Raw genomic sequence first — 24,078 nt, forward strand, 5'->3', positions numbered from 1 at the left:
AGTCAATAATTTTCTTCAATTCCATGAGTTTCAGATTTAGCAAGTAATTTCTCAGGAGAGACTTTACCAAATGACTTCTGGAGCTACGCACAGATATTTCAGGCCAGTTGTTTCAATAGGACTCCTCGGGTATTTTAGTTTTGCTGCTATTCTATTTTTGTTTTTACAATATTTACTTTATGTTTCAACACTCGGACATAATAGGTCTCAGATGCTGCCTGAACTGCTGTGCTCTTCCAGCGCCACTAACCCAGAATCTGGTTTCCAGCATCTGCAGTCATTGTTTTTACCTACTCGGACATAGTAGCAATGGGAATAAGTATAGTTTGCGTTTATTGGTCAGCTTAGACATGGTGGGCTGAAGGGCCTGTTTCTAATCTATCTAATATCTTTAGACATTCTCTCATTCACTGCATGACTTATCCCTTTGAAATATTCTGTTAGTATTTATGACTATTTGGCATAGCATAGTGTGATTAAAGGCAATCAGCATGGCTTTGTGAGGGGCAGGTCATGCCTCACAAATCTTATTGGGTTCTTTGAGGAAATGTCAAGACAGGTCGACGACGGTCGAGCAGTGGATGTGGTGTATATGGATTTCAGCAAGGCATTTAATAGGGTTCCCCATGGCAGACTCATTCATAAAGCCAGGAAGTATGGGATACAGGGAGATTTGGCTATCTGGATTCAGAATTGGCTGGCTGACAGAAGGCAGAGAGTGGTTGTAGATGGAAAGTATTCTGTCTGGACGACAGTGTTGAGTGGCGTCCCGCAGGGCTCTGTACTTGGGCGTCTGCTCTTTGTAGTTTTTATAAATGACTTGGAAGAGGAGGTTGAGGGGGTGGGTTAGTAAATTTGCAGATGACACAAAGGTTGGAGGTGTCGTTGATAGTATAGAGGGCTACTGGAGGCTGCAGAGTGACATAGACAGAATGTAGAGATGAGCTGAGAAATGGCAGATGGAGTTCAACCTGGATAAATGCGAAGTAATGTATTTTGGAAGGTCGAATTCGAATGCTGAATATAGGATTAAAGACAGGATTCTTGGCAGTATGGAGGAACAGCGGGATCTGGATGTGCAAGTACATAGATCCCTCAAAGTTGCCACGCAAGTGGATAGGGTTATTAAGAAAGCATATGGTGTTTTGGCTTTCATCAACAGCAAGATAGAGTTTAAGAGCCGCGAGGTTTTGCTGCAGCTCTACAAGTCCCTGGTGAGGCCACACTTAGAATATTGTGTCCAGTTCTGGTCGCCCTACTATAGGAAAGATACAGAGGCTTTGGAGACCGTGCAAAGAAGGTTTACCAGGATGTTGCCTGGACTGGAGGGTTAGCTTTATGAAGCAAGGTTAAATAGGTTCAGACCTTTCTTTCTGGAGACAAGGAGGAAGAGAGGAAACCTGATAGAGGTGTACAAAATAATGAGAGGAATAGATAGAGTCAATAGCCAGAGACTTTTCCCCAGGGCAGGTTTGACTGGCATGAGAAGTCATAGTTCGAAGATATTAAGAGGAAGGTACAAAGGAGACATCAAAGGTAGGTTTTTTTTACACAGAGAGTTGAGAATGCATGGAATGTGTTACCAGCTGTGGTGGTGAAAGCGGAATCATTGGGGACATTTAAGCGACTGTTGGACATGCACATGGATAGCAGTGAGTTGAGGGGTGCAGAGGTTCTTACTATATTTTACATTAGGATTAAATCTTGGCACAACATCGTGGGCCAAAGGGCCTGTTCTGTGCTGTACTTTTCTATGTTCTGTGTTCTAAGCCTGACCAATCATTTAAAAATCCATTCTGGATGTCTCTTGTTAGCTAATACTTTAATGTGCTTGGTCACATGATCCATAAAGTAGACTTTCTCGCTGGTCTGTATTTCCCTGATGTCCTTTTTTCACATTGTTCAGTTCAGTTGGCTGGAGAACTAGCTTGTGATGCAGAATGATGCTAGCAACACAGGTTGAGGTCACCATGTTGGCTGAGCCTTCTTAACCTTGTCCCTCACCCTGAGGCATTGCAGCCTCCAGCTTAAACTCACACACCAATGTCTCTTTCTAATAAGAGCATGGACAATGGCAACTCTCAAATCACTTTCTTAAAAAAGAGAATTACATGACTCTTCATTTAATCAAGAGAAATGGTTCTTCACTGAGAATACAGTTAAGGCATCAGAATGTTCTCAATGAATTCCTTTAAATTTCAGGGTTGGAAAACACTTGGTTGTGGGGATCTGTTGCTCTTTAGTGCCATTATTTTCCTCAATGGTAATATTTTCTTCACATTCATTTTGGTGAAACCTTGCCCCTGCTGAAGTATTAACTTTCTTGAAATGTTCAATCTGTTATCTTCTTCCTCAGCTGTAAATACAATGCAAAAGACATGCCGACCAGTTCCATATTTTCATTTAAAGTATCAGAGTTATCCAGTTTTATAAGCAATCCACTTTGATCCTGCTTCATCATTTTTAAATATATTCATGAATATTGTTTACATTAGTTTCAATATCCTTTGTAAGTTCCTTTTCATACTCTCTGTTCTTGTTTGTATTTTTGCATGTTTTTATTTAATTTCAGTTTATGTTACAGCCTTACCCATTAAGACTTTTGTTTTTGGGAAGTGAAGATTTTGCCCCTTGGAAACTGACACTCATTATGTCACATTAAGTCATTTTTGATTACGTATTATCTTTGCCCCTGGAACTACCACATATGCTTCTCCTTGTCCCATCACTCCGCATATTCTCACAGGCATTTATACAAATACCAATTTGCAATCAGCAATCACTGTGCAACTTTTAAATATTTATTGTCTAAATCTTACATGGACCAATCCAAGAATTTTAAGGACAAAAGCTCATCCCTTCTGCACCAAATTCCCTTTCCCACTATATTTACACTTTATTTTTGCCAATTTTGTGTATCAGTAAGGAACATTTTACATGAGGAGAAAGTGAGGACTGCAGATTCTGGAGATCAGAGCTGAAAATGTGTTGCTGGAAAAGCGCAGCAGGTCAGGCAGCATCCAAGGAGCAGGAGAATCGACATTTCAGGCATGAGCCCTTCTTCAGGAAGAAGGACTCATGCCCGAAATGTCGATTCTCCTGCTCCTTGGATGCTGCCTGACCTGCTGCGCTTTTCCAGCAACACATTTTCAACATTTTACATGAGTAGAGCACTTTCTGCCACACCCAAACTGGCTTACTTTCTTTTAACAGCAAATAGCCCTTGAGGCTATCACTTATATTGTGATAAATTACTGAAGCCTGGTGCAGTGGTAAAGTCCCTAAATGTGGGCCAGGAGGTCTGGCTTCAAGTTTTACCTGTCCCAAATGTGTACCATTCTATCTTCAAACAGATTGATTAAATAACTATAAGCAAAATACTGTAGATGTTGGAAATCTGACATAAAAACAGAAAATGTGCATGCACTCAGCAAGTCTAGCAATATATGTGAGAGAGAAACATTGACTATACACAGAGGCAGTTTCCGTGACTCCAGTGACTTTATTTTTCCAACTTCTCTGAGAACAAGAAGCCAAAAATCCTGAATGTAAACAAGCCTCAGTTTGTAGTGCTTCTACCCTTGTATCAAATGGTGTGTTTGAGTCCCACATGAGGATTTAATACAAAGTGATGCGACAGTGCAGTACTGCAAAGGTGGTGAACGAATGGAGATCTGCTACAAGAATGAGATATCAGAAAGTGTGTGTGCATGTGGAAAAGACTTCAAAAGCAGTAATGGGATGATTACAGCGTATATACAGTACAGAAGCAAACCATTCAGCTGAACTAGTCCACATCAGTGTTTATGCTGCACTCGAGCCTGATGGAAGGATTGGTACTTTACAAGGAAGGGATGAAAACGGAAAAATAAGATAATTTCATCCAAAGAATTTTACTAAAAATGCTTATAAAATTTAGGCATTATTTAATTGCTATCTGCAACCATTTCATGGACAACCACAAGGAGAAATTACTTCAAAATATATAAAATACTTGAAAAGACCTTTTGAAACACATTAAATAATCAAGCAAGGTTCCCATGGCGTCATGAAAGGGAAATCATTCCTGGCAATTTTATTAGAATTCTTTGAAGAAGTAACGAGTAGAACTGGTAAATGCAATATCTTTGGATTTCCAAAAGATGTTAAGGTATCACACAGGATTATTTTATTTATTAGATAAGAATCCATGCTTGTGGGAGTGGTATATTAATCAGTGGGTTACTAACAGAAGAGTACTAGAGATTGGATTAGGTGGGAAGATTTCAGGAAGGCAACCTGCAACAAATGGAATTCCACAGAGATCAGTCCTAGGGTCACAATGTTTACAATATATGTGTATGACTTGGATGAGAGAAGTGAATGTACTATCACCAAGATTACAGATATTACAAAAATTGGCAAGTTGTGAGGATGACCAAAGAGCTTACAGATAGAGATGGACAGATTAAATGACTGTCAAAAACTTGTCTATGGAGTATGTGGGTAAACATGAGATTATTCAATTTGGCAGAAAGAACAGTGGCGATGAATATTATTTAAACAGGGGAAATACTATAAAAAGCTGCAACACAGGGCTTTTGGGGTCCTTGTGCATAAGTCACAAGAAGATAGTACCTGCATTTAAGGGGTAAAAAGGAAGGCAAATGAAATGTTGGTCTTTATTTGAAAGGAAATGGCGTAAAATAGGGAAGACAATGAAAAGGTAATAGTCAACCCACACATGAATAGGATTGGTCCTCATTTCTAAAGAAAGATATAGTTACATTGGATACAGTACATAGAAAAATTTTACTCAATTGATCTTGGTTATAGAAGGGTTTTTTTTTATCAATAAGACTGGGTTTCTACTCATTCCTTCCACTAGCCCACCTAGCTGCCTTTCCTTTAATGCTTTCCCCTGAGCTTATATCTTTCTTTAGTTTCTCTCCTATTTCTTCACATACTGTCTGTGAGCACATTTGGTCCATGAGACCCACTTGATGTAATTCTAATCAGTGAAATCACATTTGAGTGTTTCCAGTTTTACCTAACTGTAGCCAAAGAATCACTTGCAATGGTTTCTCTCCTCCTATTTCATGACTGCAGATATTTTCTATATCAACATTTCAGAGATGTTGTTACGCACCTCTGGAATATGTGGGACTTGAATCCAGATCTCCTGGCTCAGGGATAAGGGCACTGTTGGAATATTGTGTGCAATTCTGGTCTCCTTCCTATCGGAAAGATGTCGTGAAACTTGAAAGGGTTCAGAAAAGATTTACAAGGATGTTGCCAAAATTGGAGGATTTGATCTTTAGGGAGAGGCTGAACAGGCTGGGGCTGTTTTCCCTGGAGTGTCGGAGGCTGAGGGATGATCTTGTAGAGGTCTACAAAATTACGAGGGACATGGATAGGATAAATAGAAAAAGTCTTTTCCCTGGTGGGGCGTGGGAGTCCAGAACTAGAGGGCATAGGTTTAGGGTGAGAGGGGAAAGATATAAAAGAGACCTAAGGGGCAACTTTTTCATGCAGAGGGTGGTACGTGAATGGAATGAGCTGCCAGAGGAAGTGGTGAAGTGGTACAATTGCAACATTTAAAAGGCATTTGGATGGGTAAATGAGTAGGAAGGGTTTAGAGGGATAAGGGCTGGGTGCTGGTAGGTGGGACTAGTTTGGGTTGGGATATCTGGTTGGCATGAATGGGTTGGCCCGAAGGGTCTGTTTCCATGCTGTACATCTCTATGACTCTATGACACTATCAATGGACCACAATTTCTTGTCTACATGCTGCCTCTTGGCAAAATGTATGGAAAGCATGATGTTAAATTTCACATGTCTTCTGATGACACCAAACTCTCCCTTACCACATCTTCTTTCAACTCCTCTGGCCTGCACCTAAATGCTTCTCCTCTTCACTTTGCTCCTATAAGACACGAATTGAAGTTGCCCTTTTTGACTAAGTTTTTCAAAATCTGACCTACTATCTTCTTGTGTGGCCCTGTGTCATTGTTGGATTTATAATACATCTGTGAAGCATAATGCTCTATATATTAACGGTGCTATATAAAGGTAATTTGTTCTTGAACACGATACAGCTATCAAATCTGGCATCTTTACTAAAACACACCAGCAAATTAGTTGGAACTGCAAATGTTATTCTTTTTGGATTTAGGATATAAAAAACTTTTATTTTAATTCTTAAATTTATTAGCCTGATTACAGTTGGGTTATTTGTAACGGGAGGAGGAAGTTCAGAGGATGCTAGGATACATTGTAAGCAACTTGAATGACCCCAATGGGACAATAAACACAAACGCCCGAGCTACAATAACACCTCCCCGTTCCCTTTTCTTTGGATTACCATCTCATTTTACTTCATATACCACGCCTCAATTCCCCTTTCAGCAAGTATGCCTTTGCTGTACGTTCTCCGTAATATCTTCACGCTAATTACCCCCTCATGCTATAAATCCAGCATTTTGCTTTCAATCAATGTTGGAGAACCGAAACTTTAAAAAAGGAAGGTGCTGCAGGAAACCGGCAGCGCTGACAGCATCTGCGCAGAGAGAGAGAGAGAGATTAAACATTTCCAGTCGAATATAACTTTTCAGATGTGAAAGAAAAGCATACGGTAGTCCAATCGAAACGTTCACTTCCTTTCGCTTTCAATTTTAATTGTTACTTTTCCTAGGAAATTGCGCCCTCTATCATTCAAAATTGATCGCTGCATTTGTGAATGAATGCCTCCAACTTGGACACATCGAAATCGTGGCGTTTAAAACACGCTGTAACTCGTCTGCACTGCTGACCGGGCACATCGTATTGTTAACAGCGCTTGTCACAGCTCCGCTTTTGTTTGAGTTAAAGAGAAAAACTGCTTTCTATAGAAGCTCGTCAGGATTATTATTTTTCCCAAAGGAAAGCCAATGTTGTTACTTAGGTTACTTCAATATTGTTATGGATAAACTTTGAACAAATTTCTAACATTACATTATCCAATGGAAGAGTTACAACGTTCTGAGTGATTCCCGTTTAGATTGTGATGAGAACATCAAATCAAATTGGAAATGTATAATTACACGCGGTTATTAAATCCAAAAATACAATTAATTTATAATTAGGATGTCGCTGCCTGTTCAACATTTATTTATGTGTGTCTGTGCGAATATCTATCTGAACCGAAAATTGTTTTATTGATACGAAGCAGCTCTGTTTGGGGAAGTTCAATGCCCCGCTGAACAATTACTACTGATCATTTAAAAATCCTCACAGCGATTAATGGCATACCATACAGGCAACTTTAAACGACACCAACTCACATTAAACGGTTTTATGTGCTGCTCTTGGATGGCTTTCCTCTTTTTCTCTCACCAGGTGATGTTTATGTTGCCTTTGGGCCTCACAGTTTGACTGTTACTCGGAGATCCTGCTGTGTCTGGAACTTTGCACTAGAACTCCTTGTCCCAGGAGGTGCAACGTTGATGGTTTCGGCTGGGGATTTCGATGATGGCGTTCAATGGAAGTTTTTGCACCGCACAGGTATCCCTTCCGATTCGCGGGTTTGAAGCAAGCATGACTTTGGGCCTAGAACTCTTGTAGTGTTCGAAATCTGGACTGCAAATTGTCTTTTCATAACCAAGAGCGTTCAGCTTTTGCATAGTAATTAGTTCGACTCGTTTGATGTTATCTCTCTATTTGCTCAGCCGAGCTCCTTTGCTAACTCCTCTCTTCATCACTTAATTAATTTAGCACGTTGCCTTAGGACTTTTTTTCTTGCTACAATTTACAACTTACACAATTTACGCTTCGTGTCTTTCGCATTTCTAACAATTTATTTATTAACACTCGCCCGTCCCTGTGTTTTTGTTTTTGCCACTGTTTACCTATTATTTACCTATCAATGCTACTTAACTCTGTGATCTGCCTGTATTGCTCGCAAGACAAAGCTTTTCACTGTGCCTCGGTACACGGGACAATAAATTCTAATCAATTCAATTGTTTTGATTTTCAATTAATGTACCTCCTTATTAATGGTATAGCCAGCTTGCAGACAAAACTCATCTCACCTTCGGGTAGATCGTGTGTCCCCGCATGTCGTTATATCTCAATAGGGAGATGTAACATATCACTTGAGTTGTGCAAGTGCTTTTTTGAGGGAAAGCTTATGTTTTGCAGGTATACTTTATACTACAGTACTTTAGTGTCAAGGAAAAGATTTTTTTTCCAGATAAAATGTGGATGAAGAGTGTATATCTATTCCTTTATTAATTGTAAGGGTTATGCCAGATATTATACCAACATTGAGCTTGGCGGGAAGGGATTAATTCGCTATTGAACTATTAAAGATGGCAGAAAATGGAAAAGATAAAAGTTCAGCAGCAGAAGTCTGAGCCTGTCTTAAGATGTATAACACTTCGTGGTTCATCTGCAAAATTCACTTTTCCACCAATATTCACAGGCCTGGAGATAGATTTGAATGCGTACTATTCTTTGAAGTAATCAACATCGCAGTAGATACCGGCCAGACTCATTTTTCTTCTGCCTGATGTACATTTCATTACAACAATACACATAATGCTATGAGCCCACTGCAATGCAAATCAACCTTCTCAAGGCGACATCAAGCAGCCAAGAAAGATCTGAAATGGCTCCTGTAGCAAATAGTCGTTCGTTTGCATTGATCAGCAATTCTCAATTGTTTTCCTTTTTCCAAGAATATTCTATGTGCAAACATGGAGCCAGCAGCCGCTTTAGAAACCCGTGTTTAAAGTAATTGCTGCAGAAGATATGTTAACTGATGGTCTTTGCAAAAAGGCTCCACCTCATTTCGTGATGAAAATTCATATTAGCCAATCAGATCGATCTCCCAAAAGGTCCAGGCACCCAGAGCTATATTACCCCTTTGAAAAGTTTCCTGTAACACAGAGCCGTCTCTTAGAAGTCTTCGTTTGGATAAGTTCAGTTCCTTTTCATTATTCATTATTTAAGTCGAATCCTGTAACCGCGTTGCGGGCGTCAGCTGGATATCCCAATAATATATTCTTTCGTTTCTTCAAACCGATGTTAGAAGCGGTCATGCAGGACGAAGAGAACTCCCCAGTCTCTCCAGTAGAGAGCCTGAGCAACAGTGAGGACGAAGGAGACAGGCAGCTAAAAAAAAGTGTCAGAAAGAGGCGACCGAGCAGGAAATCTGGAGAGGAAACAGACAGCCCTGCGTCAGTGAAAAGGGGCAAGAAGAGGGACGGGAGCCCCCAGTCTTTCGAAGAACTGCAAACCCAGAGGGTCATGGCCAATGTAAGGGAACGCCAGAGAACGCAATCCCTCAACGAAGCCTTCTCCGCCCTGCGCAAAATCATTCCGACCCTCCCGTCAGACAAACTGAGCAAAATCCAGACCCTCAAGCTCGCGGCCAGGTACATCGACTTCCTTTACCAGGTCTTACAAAGTGACGAGCTGGACAACAAAATGTCGAGCTGCAGTTATGTGGCCCACGAGAGACTCAGTTACGCTTTCTCAGTATGGAGGATGGAGGGAGCCTGGTCCATGTCCACATCACACTAGCAGCTACCCTGAGGACAAAGGTAAGCAACAAGTGGACATTTAAAAAAATATATAAAGATCGGTTTGAACCCTTCCACCCCCACCAAACCACAAACAAAAGAAATCGTATTGGATGTTCATTGAGGCAGTAAATGATCTTCATGTACCCTGGTTGTCCACCAAGGCCGGTTTTGTTTTTTTTGTGCTGTAGTGACAAATCAAGGGGACATTGAATTCAAATGCACCATTTTCAAACTGCTAGACTGCAGATGTATCTTGGCACAACGGCGGTTAGTGTTCCCCATTCTTGATGGTTTATCTTTCTTTTATTTGATTCATTCACGTTTACAGATCTTGCTTTCCAGGGTCCAACCCCTTATTTCCCCTTTCCCTCTCGCCTGGGCCACATGTGCCTGCGTTCCTCATCAATTAACGATTTTGCCCAGTTCTCCTCCCACATTGCTGCACCACCTTGATCTGTAAGGCTCCAGCTGAACTTTCGCCTTCTGTCCTGTCTGTAGGCCACTCTCCAACCCAGGCAATTTGGCTGAAAGAGTCAGTCCCACAGCGAGAAGGGCTGAAACAGAGCATGCGAAAAAAAAATCCCCAACTGCAGGATGTAACACTTTATCGAAAGTGAGATTCTACACTACACCACCACCCGCTCCCCCCCCCCCCCCCCCCCCCCACCCCCGCAAAAGCCTGACAAATAGAGGTGCCAAAAGCAGTCCTGCTTGGCTCGCTAATCTCAGTGTAATCCATTGCTGTTTTTCTAGGTGAAAAAGATTTGCCACAAAGGGCCAACGGCTGGACAGACAACAGGGTTTGACGTCTGGATACTTAAAACACGTTGATCTTTGCCACTGATGGATCATAAGAGAATTTTTTTGTTTATTAACCCCCCCCAAAAAAAAATCTCGTGGAAGGAGCTTGGAAAGCACTTACAGAAAACGAGTCATGGATCGTGGACATATCCAATCGTGCGGCTTATACAATCATTTGTACATCTGAGGTGTATCTTGCCATTCGCATCATTTTTATCCTGACGATGAATGTTGTTGGAACTCATTCCTCCCTTTACTATGCATGCATTCAACAATCATGTCTATATCTGCTATTGAAGACGCAGGAAAGTTGAATTATTTTATTTTGTTTTTTTTCCCAAAAGTGCTACGGCGAACAGGTCTAGAGTGACAATAAGTTTTAGAAAATGGACCAAACTGTTATGCAAAGTCCAGTTGGTTAGTCTTTCCCCATGAAAATCATTTATTTATTTATTAATGTGCCATGTCTCAATGCATAAAGATCTGGTCTCTAAATGCATTCATATTTTTGTGATTGTTTTGTAAATATCTTTGTATATTTTCTGCAATAAATACCTATGATGTAAACTTTAAGGCAAAGTTATATGCACAAACGGCTATTTTACGGTATAATTCGGTTGTTATTTAAGGGGGTAAACTTGGTGATGAATAGTTGTTTGTAGTGAGTTGTAACGGCCCCAAGGGAGAGTGGAATTTTACAAACAAACGGTGCACACAAGACAAACAGAGCGGCTACTGACAGACAAAGACGAGCGAGTTAGAATAAGAGCGAGAGTGGATGAACACCGTCTAACACGGGGTGATTATTGACCTTTTAGAGGCCTATAATTAAAAACATGCACAGCAATGTTATGTTGCTTTCAAGATCTGGATTCATGTCAATACTGCCCTGTTTGCTTGGACATAACTACCGCCTGAGAAAAGACCAAAAAGAGCGGTTCGCGCCCTTCCATTTGTGAATAGAAAATTAGTTGGCGAATTCAGGAGGGGTTTTTGAATTAACGCTATCTTTCACAAACTAATATTCGCAGAGTGACTGTGCTGTGGAACATAAACACGCAGACATCCCCAAAGCACGTGACAGAATAACTTTGAAAGAGAATTGGTTGCAGAATTCGCAGGAATCAAGTGGCCGATCTACCTGCTCAGAACTGGGTGTACAATGGGGATGTAGTTTTTAAACTTCCCAACATTCAGAATTAAAACTTCACCTTATTTATTTCGCTGGTAATGCAATGAGATGTTTATATGCTTCAGTTTTATAATCCAAACAGCATGTTTTAAAACATTTGTCTTTCATTATGCCTCTGTTAAGCTGAACACATATTATCGTTTAAATGCCTCGAAGTTAACCTTAGCCGTTCGCGCATTTGGCGAGGTGTTCATGTACAAACAAAAAGACGTGGACGTTTGACTTTGCGGACAGTTATTCCAAATGGTGTAACATAACAAACCCCGCACACAGTAGATCAGAAAGTCCCTGGAACAGGGCTGTAGCTGCTTTCTTACAGCCCCCGATTTTTTCCAATGAAGAGCATGCCAGTGGTAATGTGTAACTGAAATGTTTTTGTAATGTTACTCTTGCGCTAGGTATTACCACACAGGGTGTTGCCTCACGTTGCTTTCTTATTGATGGATTGGTTCTAGAGGCATTTCACCCCTTTACAACTTTGGTGCTTGAGTGTTTTAACTAAAATAGCAAAAGAAGTTCAATATGTAGCGTACTTTTGTAAGTTAAAGGGGCTTTCGTTTTAATGTTTGTTGCTGACTGCTCGGATAATGCACATGGTACTAGAATGAGCTAATTTTCTTTTTGGTTTAGATCAAGTCTGAGCAAAGTTCACATAGTTTGGTATTGAATATTGCGTCGATTGGATAACCTCTATGCATGCACGTAAAGAGAGAAAGCAATGAATTAGGATCAAGTCGAGATTAAAGTGGTACGTTTGAGTTATTGTGGATACAGTAATTCCCACATTCCTGTCGATCCTGGGAATGTGAGTTCCACGGCTCGATTTTATATGGGCCTCGGCGTCAATTGCTGTTCGTCTGTCTCTGACATTTCATCACACATCAAAGACCTGTCCAGAGACCTACATTCCGTCACACTTTTCAAGCTGCATTGAATCCTCCCCCCTCCCCCGTTTGTAGGCCCAAAGGCTGAATTTCAACCGCTTCGAAAAAAAACTCCCCAAAATATATGCCTCAGTCAATTTCTGCCAACCATTCAGGCTGCAAAAAGTGTTTCTATGATATATATTGTGCTAATGCTCAATTCAGAAAAGGAATCAATTGTTCCGTTGCACCAAAGATTAATTTAATCGTTAGTTGTTCTGAAACACTGAAGGACGTGTTTCTTAGAACATGATTACATGATATTGAATATAGAAACCAGAGCAAGGCAGCGAGTGACCTCAGGAACACTGGCCATTATTTTCCACTAGATTGAATGAGTTGGGGAAGACACTGGGCTCATAGTTAAAGACCGCTGGATTGACTATTCCATCTCTGGGTCTGTACAGCTTTCATTTAAAGCCTCAGAACAAGACCTCCACGCAGGTTTCGCCTGTGTTTTTTTAAAAAAAATCCTCACGGATCCTCTTCAAAGTAGATCGTTGAGGCGGGGGAGGGAGAGGGGTTTATCAAAACAATAGATAAAAATAAGCAATAAAGTGTCGATAATATATACATAGGCAGAAATCTGGCAAATCCATGTTTAAGCAGAAAATTTCCTCAGGAATGAGTGCTCCTTGATTCACAATGCAAAGGGTTATGTTCAATTAAGCGTTGCTACTGTTTATGGGTCCCACTAGCTTGGAGTACACTGACCGTGCGCCCTATGAGATTTAAAAACAGCTTTTGTTTATGGTTGTATTAATATTCCTATTAACCCAGTGTACTAAATGAGTTAATTATCCCAAAGGGTAATCCTGCTTCAAAATATGGATGCCTGTAATTTTGGAGCTTTTTTTTTCCAAAAAAAAAGAGAAAAGAATCAATTGTGATGTAATTTGTGTACGCAGCCAGAGGGAGTTGCAACTTGCATCCTGGAGTAAATGTTCCAGTCAGTATTTTGATAAGTCAGTATTTTAATATGGGAAATCCATATTATTGTTTAGTGAGTAACTCCTCCGCCCTACGTTCCCCTGAGCGAACCCATGGGCTGTAATATTTTCAATGATTCACCAAATAGCTTCAATTCGGGGGAAAAAAAATGGTGAGCGTACTTTTTTTTAAAAGGGGACAGTTGCATTTCATTCGATTTTTATTTTGTTAACTTGCATTTACGCCAAAAAATGATTTAAAAAAAAATCAAATCATTGAGGAGTTGCGTGCCGGACTCTGAGCAAGTTGTGTTAACGCCATGAGTGGATGAACGCTGTTGGGTGCAGGTCAGCATTATCTTCCAGAACATTGCTGAGGCTTTCCCTGAGTGTTCTGACAGAGAACTGCTGTTCCTGGTAATCAATAAGGGTGACAGCACCGCCGGCTATTCAGCAGCCAAAGCCAGATTTTGTCAAAATGTTATTGCGAGAGGACCTAGTCCTGAAAGAAAAATCATGCAATGATCCCTAAGTTGGAGTATTATTAAAGGCGAGGTTTGGATGGGGTTTTGCGACGTGTGTTGCTCTGTCAGTTCTCGGCTTTGGCAGATATTCTGACCTTGTACAGTATCAGATTCTTCCAAGGCACATGATTTCACTTGAAGTGCTGCCCAGGAATCCTCAGAAGTGAACGTTTGTCCCAATTAAATGATGTCAGACTTTTCTTCTTTCATTCAGTCTCATAAACAACTTGAGCAGAGGTTTAGCAAAGTGGGGATGGTGAGGGGTAGCGGCTGGGGCAGGGCCATGGGCTGGTGATGCTGGAAATGGAATTAGAAAGGACATTCTTCACCTGAAAGCTGCTGCACACCAAACCACAGCGGGCCACTGAAGAGGAATGTTAGCCATTAGAGCGTAGCCCTCCCCCAAAACCCACAACAAACATACAGGCAAAAATAAACAAGCTTCCAATGACACACAGGTTGTTCAGCTCTAACAACAGAAGTCCTTATGCGCGACTTTTAAAACTGGAGTGGTGCACCTTCCTGGACACAGTGGCTTCGAGTTTTCGGGAATCCGCGGTATTTCCAGATACATCCGCGACAGCAGAAATGTCAGACAACAGATCAGCTCCAACTGTTACAATCACCTACAAATATCTCCCACGTAAGAAGGTGGGGATTTTATTTTATCTGATTCGATTCTGTCTTTGTTTTCTACCTATTGTCTTATTTTGTAAAATATAGACAACATTGAATGGACGAGTAATAATGCTAATGACACTTCAAGTAAACTGGATATTACACGTGAGCTAGCTTTGAACTCGGGTATAAACATCCCATAACAGCAGTATTGAGATGACTGCTACTGCAGTCTGTATACACACCTGCTCCACGTTTATCTTGAGTGAACGAAGACCATGTTTTAAGGACAGTGGTGGCATCCCTACCCCTGAGTCAGGAAACTCCAGTTTTAAGTCCTACTTACATGCAGAGGTGTGTTTTGACATCTCTGAACAGGTTGATCAGAAAAATTTTGACGATTCTATGTCAGTCATTTGGTCCAATCAGCTTTGAGCAGTCAAACAAATATGTTTGGAAGAGGCAATATTAAACCGAATGTGTTGGACATCCTGTAGGTTCCATACCCTTTTAGTTTGAATTATCTGGCAACTCCTTGCCTACCATTTCCTTGTACAGAAATGCCAAGTGCATGATCCGTTACTGTTTACCATTAATTTTGAGTTGTCTTGTCCTCAGAAGTAGTTGAAAGTCTGTGTTTCCGCCTCTACATTTTGGGCCTTAAATGATAAAGTATGAAAAATCAAACCAGGAAGTCAGTGAGCGACTATTATCGAATCAATCTGTTCGCCAGCACGATCTACCTGAATGACTTTAAGCAGATGTTATAGATAGTGCAAACCCGTCACGTGCAGCAGAGCCCAGATGTGCAGGTTTGCAAACACCACGCCTCTTCCACACTTTCACACAAAATGGATTGAATTGGGACGATAAATTACTGGTCAGAATCAGGGAGAGAAACTGAGTTTTACTTTATCGGGTGCCGGTGGTATTAGCGGCAGCAGATTCTATTTTCTTTTTTTCTCTCTCCTCCTTACTCTTTGCTAGAAATGGTGGTTGTTTGATCCTTGGGAAAAGTATCGGATTCGGTGCCAGAAGGCTGAGACTAATCGATTGCTGTTTGATGGGGTTTGAGGATGATAAGACGAGAGGGAACATCATGAAGAAGGAATGCCAGTACTGACAGCCGCACCAGCCACAAGATGCATGGATGTTCTGAAAGAGACAGCGGTACGCTTTATAAGTGTAGCGAACAGAAGCCACAACTCCAAAGCCTTGTTTAATTCATGTGTCAAAAGCAATATTTAAGAGAATAATAAATGTTGATTCAATTTTCTAATTAAAGTGGATACAACGTTCCTGATTCATAAGAACTGCCTGCACAATTCTCGTTAAATGCCAGAGTTTTATAAAAACATAACGCACCAAAACTGTGTATTGCTAGACTTAGAGAAGTAGAACATCAAAGTAATGAATTATGATCAGCCGTACAGAATATTAGTCAATACAAGTTTTTGTCAACTGTTGCCGAAGTCTCTCTCATCCAAAATGAATATTATTTCATTAAGTCTTGTTGATGAATCTGTGCATGTGAGAATAGACAAACTGCTTTTAATGGAGCCTGTGTGAATGGCATTGCTTTTATTAGAGTTCATCGCCCCTATCCCCCAGAACAGCTTCTAGTATTCATAAGGTTTGAATGAAGGTGTTCCCGTGTGTTCTGAATTTCCATCGATTGGCGATGGTTTCGTTTGTTCTGTTTTGTTAAAAGGTGATCGAGGCACCCGTGTTCGATTGCCCACCTCCCCGCACCCTTCTCATTTCCTGTCATCTCTAATTTGTTGGAGTTTCTGACGAGGATTTGCAGAGACAAGGATGCAAACATTAGGATGGCTAAATACAACTTCACACAAACTGAACACTACCGCATGATGCAATGTGCTAATTCGGTTTCTGTATAAGAATAATATTTAACCTCCAAATGCTGGGACCTCTTGTTTTACTTTATCAGTGTATCAAGTTTGATTAAAAAAAAATCTCGATCCGCCTCGAAAGTCTTTGCACGATTTCTCTCATCATCCCAAATCATCTGTTAGCGAGTCACCTGTCCGGGATTCTGATCTTATAAATTATAACTTGCTCAAGTTAAAATTCACTGCTTTTAAATGTTGGTGCAACATCAATATTTGACAAAGTGTAATATTATTGGTCGAATAGGCACTGTGTCCACTGCAAAGGCAATGGCTCTCAACTCTCCATAGGCAGACTTTTAAGTAATGTGACTATTCTATCTGCTATTTATTTAGGAAGGCGTTATTCTTTACGTTGGTATGTGAAATCACTGGGACTAGTTGATTGATAGTTTTACAGTCTTTATGCTCTGATGTAAAATACAAACATGAGAAGCACACAGAAGGCCTAGCGTAGTCAAACTGGTCGATATAAATCTGGCTTGTTCCATAAAGGAGAGGGAAGGAAATATTCCCTTCGATGAAGGACATTTCTCAGCTAATCTCCTTAGCAGGCTGCGCTATTCCATACAAAGCGCCCACTTGCTCTGACGTTGAGGTGAGAAAACCGCCCAATGTTTCCCCCCGGAGAATCTCTTTCCCTATTGGCACTTTATTTAAATAACCAAAGCGACCTGACAAATTGTGATCACGCGGTATTAAACATGTCTTCTTGAGGATACGGGGTTTGATTTTCTTTCTGAAAGTAGAAGAAGTGCTCCCTTTCGTCAGCACAAAATATGACAGTGCATTGAAATGCTGAGAGCCACTTTAATGTATTTGCTCCATGAGGATTCCGAGCAGCAGATAAATCAAATCAGTTTGTGTCTCGACAAAACTGAAACGCGGTGCCGTTTGCCGAGAAAGGCAACTGTCTGGCAGGCGTTAGTTTATTAATAACACGGTTTAAATGTGATCATTTGTGACCAGGGACAATAAGCACGCGCATTACTCAGTACCATGGGCCAAAACCAACGAATTCCGGGGGAAGAGAAACGATGGGGAAGAATTGGTTTCTCACCAATGGTTTTCCCAATCACCATGCCACTTCAGTTGTCCACAGTGAAACCCACGTGTCTGTGTTATGATAAACTGTGAAACTGTTTGTATTGCACTTTGCGATGTTATTGGATCGCGTTTTGCTTAATATCATGATGGGCAACCTTCCCTAACTTCATTCAGAAAGCAAAGGGACTTCGTTAGCAAATCACACCAATGCTTCCGGGTCTTGGGCGAAGTAACGGAGCCAGCGGCCTGGAGGAAACAGCCCGTGCTGTTGGGCACCTTCTGGGAATCAGGGCAAGGCAGGTTGGCTTGTATGGAGCCTTTTCTTTTTCTGTCTTCTCCCCAAGTCTTCTCCAAATGGGGGTGGGGGGGGGGGGGGGGTGGGGGAGGGTGTCTAAAACCTGTTAGAATGGCGTTGTGCTGTCTCTGTCTTTTTTTTTGCAGAATGTTACTGTTTTCAAAGTTTGCGTTCGCGCACCAGGAAAGGCCAGTCTTACCTGGGAGGGACGTGAGCGCTCCTTTAACTTACCCGTCGCTGCCTGTTCTCCCCAACAGCCGCAATGTACACTGGGGTGAGCCGCAATGTCCCGATCTTTCCCAATCTCATCAGGGAATTAGAAAGACAAATGAATTTAATACGATTTATCTCTGGGTCAATGTTACCATAAAACTGGACTGGGGCTTTTTTTAAAAAAAAACTGTGATATACGCAGTAAAATGTATTTTAGCTTAGTTTGGTCTGCTCTGTAAGATATGCAACAGCACAATCTATCCGTGCGTGACAAATGGGACCGTTAGCATGGTGTTATAATCACTTCGCTTTTCCTCATCCACTTACCGGGCAATTCACTACAATGCCTGAACGGCTAAACTAAGGCAAATTGGGGAGTGGGGGGGGGGGGGTGGCGGAATCGTTTCGTTTATAGTTCAGTCTGCGGAGGTTATCGTTAGCAGATCTGTTAGGCTTTTAAGCAGATTTTGTTCTCCGATCAGACCGACCCGAGCGTAATTAGGACATGGGGTTTCTGGCTCAGGTACGCGGCCTTTGATCGCTCCGTTTTCTTTGACTATTTTCTGTGGAAGGACTCTCGGGACGCTCATTCCACTTGGATTGCTGCAGAATGATTTATTGCAAACGTTTCTTTATTTGTCAGTACCAGATGTCAGACTTCAAATATCGCTATCTTCCACAGTTTAGCCAGAGATGGCTCAAATAGCCATGAAACCACTTCTCTGGCCTTGCAGGGATTGGAAGGGTTAACATGTGTGTGCCTGTGCGTTTTCTGACCAGTGCTTGGTCAAGTCAGTGCTACTAACATACATATTCTATGTTGTGCTATGCGTGGCCTGCAAAGTATTATCCGTTGCAGTTCAACATATTGTTACAGCTGCAGTAACATCAAGAACGGGTCGGATATGCAATATTAAATTAATATTGCATTGATACTAGAATTCCGGTCACCGTTTCTACTTGATCACGCACAGCACTTCTTCAATCTGAAATGTGGAAGATTTACTATTTCTGTTCGTGAGGCATGTCCATAATTAAATTATCAATTTATTTGGTGAAGTGGTGATGTGCCTTAACCTTTTGATGGGTGACATTCCTGTAATAAGTTAATGCAACCTTTGACATGAGTACTAGAACGGTACATTTGTTTTAACCAATATATTTTATTCAATAATTAACTAGTCTACCAGCGGGAGATCAGTAAATGGATATTTGGATTTTCCAGATGGGGACAAATGTCCAAATGATGGCTTGAAGAGAATTCCATTCGTTTCCTCCCCCTGGGATGAACTAAGAGCCAGTCATTTCTTGTGACTGTTCGACACACTATCTGTCGTTTGGTATCATGATGCCGCATCACATGGAAACAGACCAGGTTCACTTCGTAATTAAATTGCAGTTATTCTACAACGGCTGCCTTAAGAGGTACACTCTGCCGCCTGGAATTATGCAGTAATTAAATTAATTACTTAAATATATATTGTAATATATTGTTACTGACCTGAAGAATACTGCTTTAAGCCGTGTTAAGAGCAGCAGAAAAATGGCAGGTACAAATTAATACTGAGAAATGTGGAAATAATCCTCCTGGGACCAAAGTGACCACTGAAAACGCACAGTCAATGTAAAAGGATACGAATGATCTGAGATCTACAATCTCAAATATATAGCAGTATTTTTCTGGAAATGCAGGTAGACAAAGCTCTAACAAGAGCTCTCCTGAAGAAGGGCTCATGCCCGAAACGTCGATTCTCCTGCTCCTTGGATGCTGCCTGACCTGCTGCGCTTTTCCAGCAACACGTTTTCAGCTCTGATCTCCAGCATCTGCAGTCCTCACTTTTTCCTAAAAGCTCTAACAAGAGCAATGATAAGTGTTTTAGAATTGGAGCAACAAAATTAAATTTTGTACAAGGCAGTGATTAGACTAGAGATAACATTGTGTACAGATTCCTTTCCAGGCTTAGAAAGTGGGCAGGATGAAATCACAACAACTATAAATGAGTTGGGAAGCAATTGTTAATAAGGAGGTAAAAATACTGGAGACTTTTCCTATTAAAACAGAAATAGCTAAGAGACAACTTAGTCAAAGTTTTTTTAAAATCTTAATTGTTTTTACAGAGTTATTTGGGAAATATTACCTTCGCTGGATGGAAAGTCAGTGACAAGGAGTTGTGAATAGTTAGCAACACAAATTATTTAGCTCTTTCAAAGATATAGCAAAGGTAAGGTGGGCTGTATTACTGTGTGATTCAACAGTATTTGCTGATGAGATTAAGAGAAATTTTTTGATGTAGAATGTTGTTAGAGAGTAGAAATAATTTGAGCAGATACTGTTCCATTTCTGAAGGAAAGTCGTTGAAGCCTGAATGTTGACTCTGCTTTTTCCCCGCAAGTGCTGCCAGACCTGCTGAGTTTTTCCAGAAATTTCTGTTTGTGATAATAGTCTTGGATTTTTTTTTGCTTCTATTCAACTATAAATGGTCCATACCTTTCACCTCTCATAACACAATGCACATACCATTGACTACCTCTCTTAGCTTTGGCTTCTGTTCAAAATATAACTGCAGTCCTAATTTAGGAATCATCACAAAATGCAGAGTGATTTGCATTCATCTGTTGCTTGACTTATGAAACTTATGCTGAACCTCCTATGATTTTTCTGTAGTTGCTATGCTTATATCTTCATTCCACATTAAACTCCTTCCAAATAGTTAAGTTTATTAATTAATAAAGTTAGCATGACTCTAACAATATGAAAATTGTTGATGCCAATAAATCACCTGTTCTTGCTTAAAAAATGAATTGTTATAAGTATCAAAACTTGATATCAATGAATTGATTTTAGATCTTTTAAGAATGTAATAGCTTAAAAGGTGGCATGGCAGCACAGTGGTTAGCACTGCTGCCTCAACAGCGCCAGAGACCTGGGTTCAATTCCCGCCTCAGGCGACTGACTGTGTGGAGTTTGCACGTTCTTCCTGTGTCTGCGTGGGTTTTCTCCGGGTGCTCTGGTTTCCTCCCACAGTCCAAAGATGTGCATGTCAGGTGAATTGGCCATGCTAAATTGCCCGTAGTGTTAAGTAAGGGGCAAATGTATGGGTGGGTTGCGCTTCGGCTGGTCGGTGTGGACTTGTTGGGCCGAAGGGCCTGTTTCCACACTGTAATCTAATCTTCTTAGCCCTTCCTGAGATAATTTATGATTCATTAATTTCAATCTTCCTCACTTTCCTCAAAGTCCCAGTTGCCCTTTCTATAAGATCCTGCAGTAACATTTTGAGATAATTTATTTAAAAGTTAATGCATGTGAACATGCCTAAGTAATCAGATGAGAGGCAATATTGAAAGTTTATAATTAAATGTTTTACCAGCTTCAAATGTGACTTGCAGTGAAATACAAATAAAGGTTTAATATAGTTCATAAATGAAATTATTAGAAATCTTGCAATGATATTCCATAGTGTACTACTTTTATTATTCTGCTCTAGTCATCTGCTGATTGCCAGAATTTCAGTACAGTAATTAGGGCAAAACATTCCTGATGAGATTTACCACTTCATAACACTTCAGTGTGAGACTGAAATTTCACTGCTTAAATGTCATTATTTCTAGCTGATGAGTATTATGCTGAACTGGTGGCTTTTCCAAGATATCATACTATCAGTATTAAATTATATTAGATTCAACCCAATGAAACAAGGCTTACAGGAATTAAGCTACTAATAAATATAATATTGATTCTCAGGCTGTGATTAAATGGTTATAATAGACCATCTTGCAAAACCAAGACGTAACTGATTTGATTCACATACTTGGAACTTAGGCCTATCCTGACTCTAGCTGCAGGAGAATGATGACCTTCTTAACACTTACTGTCTTTGACATGTTTAATGGAATTAAATATCTGTTACATAAAAATAATAGACTTTATTTAACATTTTAAAAAGCAGAATCTGATAAAGTTGCCTTCTAATCAGGTCACTTGTTAGTAATAGTGATTTCTTATGGTGTGGAACTGGTCAGATATGTGTGCATGGTGAAGTCAATATGTTAGTCATAAATACAAGACAGAAAAGCTGCAAGTACAGAGGAAATACCATTTTGGATTAACTTTTATGTAGGTCTATTCATGTGGTAATAAAATGAATGCCAGGCAACTGTCTTTGATTGTAGACATTGGTGTTTTATCCTGATGTTACAAAAAAAATCTTCCTTTTTTTCAGAAATGACCTAGCTTTATATATACCTGCAGTCTTTATTTTAGTTTGAGCAGCATTTATTCTAAATGCTTTAAATATTACCATTTATTGCCTGTGAATCATCAGATTGTTTATGCATGACAGGTAAGCAGATGGTCATATTGCAGTGATTTTTTCACTTAATAGCTTTATATCACTGCAACATGAATAGTATAGTTTGGATGCAGAAATGCATGAAGCAAACAAAGGCAAAAGGCATGAGACAGCTTCTGGGAAGCATTTTCACAGCACTTGAGTTTCAAATACACTGCATTATACCCACAGCAAATATGAAGAAAATTTTTAAAAACTCCTTCTGTGTCTAGATACACAGAAATTAATTTCTCTTGACAACAGAATAAGAGAGCATGGAATGGTCTGCTAACTCTTGACCACTTGAACAGGTATAACTTTCAACAGTAACATGACGATTAATTGTCTTTCTCTTGTCACAACTATATAGAAAAATTACACTCCAGTAATTTTTGGCTTACGCAAGTGAAAGACTAATGGCCTCCTTATGTAGTACTGTATAGCTTGTGATAATCTTATTATCCTGAAGTAAGTGGCCAGTTAGGATCTGATATTGTTTTTCTACAATGACATGAATAGGCTGGATATAATTGTCACTCTAAAATGAATGAGAATATTACTATTATCTCGGTCCTGTCTACATTTCATGTATTTGATGTCTGTGGAAGTTAATATTTAATTCTTCAAAGTCCTTTATTGCATTAGTCTGCACTCAATTCAGCTGCCTACAATTTTGTTCTCTTTCTTTCTTTATAAGTTTATTCATGAAAAAAAAGGAATTCAGACATTATTTCCTCCACCTGAAAATTTCAATAAATAACTATTTCCTTTGTATTCTACAAAAATGGTAGGAACTTCCTTTCATCTGTACTGTTTTTGTACATCAGTGACTGGTATCATTTTCTAAATGAATTCCATGCTGAAGTTTATAACATTAGCTTAGGAATGTTTTTGTTTCTCTGCTGCTGCTGCTGCTTCAAAATATTACTTTATTTCTTTGCTTATCAAGTATGATCTTCGCAACCTCGACTAATGCCACACAATCTGTACAATATTCATAAATTTCTTGACTGCAAACCAACTCAAATGGTATCCTGGGATCATATCCAACATCAAATATGCTTTGAAAATAAACCCTGCACTGCCATCCTCAGTAAAAACTGAAATATGGCAATTTGTGGCGTATTACTGAAGATGTTAGTATGGAGATTGAATAAACAGTAAAATATCTTAAGGTTATATGATGAAATATTATCATGTTATTGTATATTTTGTGAGTCTAAATTTGATTGAACCTTTGAGGCTTTGTCTCTTGAAAATTTAAATGCTGTATTGTCATCCTGTAGGACAAATTACACATTGAATAAGGAACTTGAATGTAATGATATGCACAAAATTAATTAGCCTACTGATCCAGTCATCACATTATGTATAGTATATGTTTTATATAAAAATGGAATAATGCTATAGTTATATTGTTAACATAAAATATAATTGATGCCATAATCATTTTTTAAAATATGTTAATAATAGCGTAATTCTTTAGTTTTTTTATGGTTATTACAATTTTTCACTCTTGCTCAGATATTTTCTTGGTACACTGGCAGTAAAGCAAGCAGCCTTATTATGCCTTTACAGCTTCATATTTAATTGTATGATAACTTGTATCGGGGTACAACAATACGATAATCTTGGAATTGAAATTTGAATTTTGTAACCTTTTCCTCATTCATTCTCCAATCATGGTGGGGGACTGTAACATTGTTTTTGAAAGGCCAGTATGAAGTGTAAAGAATGTTTTAACTTATAAACA

The 24,078-nt window shown here is 39.8% G+C and overlaps 1 protein-coding gene across 2 annotated transcripts; it reads left to right on the top strand.

Annotated features, from left to right (window-relative positions):
• Positions 1-7,336: 7,336 nt before the first annotated feature.
• LOC122550280 (twist-related protein-like) lies at positions 7,337-10,919 on the top strand. 2 transcript variants are annotated; one of them, XM_087987090.1, is made up of 3 exons: positions 7,337-7,521; positions 9,050-9,563; positions 10,299-10,919. In XM_087987090.1, the coding sequence occupies exons 1-2, from the start codon at positions 7,464-7,466 to the stop codon at positions 9,541-9,543; spliced, it is 552 nt and encodes a 183-aa protein (XP_087843216.1). In that variant the 5' UTR covers positions 7,337-7,463; the 3' UTR covers positions 9,544-9,563; positions 10,299-10,919. The 2 variants fall into 2 exon arrangements, with proteins under 2 accessions (XP_087843216.1, XP_043546962.1); XM_043691027.2 differs by having other exon boundaries at positions 7,390-7,521; positions 8,441-9,563.
• The last annotated feature ends 13,159 nt before the right edge of the window (positions 10,920-24,078 follow it).

This window comes from Chiloscyllium plagiosum, unplaced genomic scaffold, assembly GCF_037043375.1.
Source record: "Chiloscyllium plagiosum isolate Xiang-an unplaced genomic scaffold, Cpla_swu_hap1 HiC_scaffold_5, whole genome shotgun sequence".
NCBI classification, from domain to species: Eukaryota; Metazoa; Chordata; class Chondrichthyes; order Orectolobiformes; family Hemiscylliidae; genus Chiloscyllium; species Chiloscyllium plagiosum.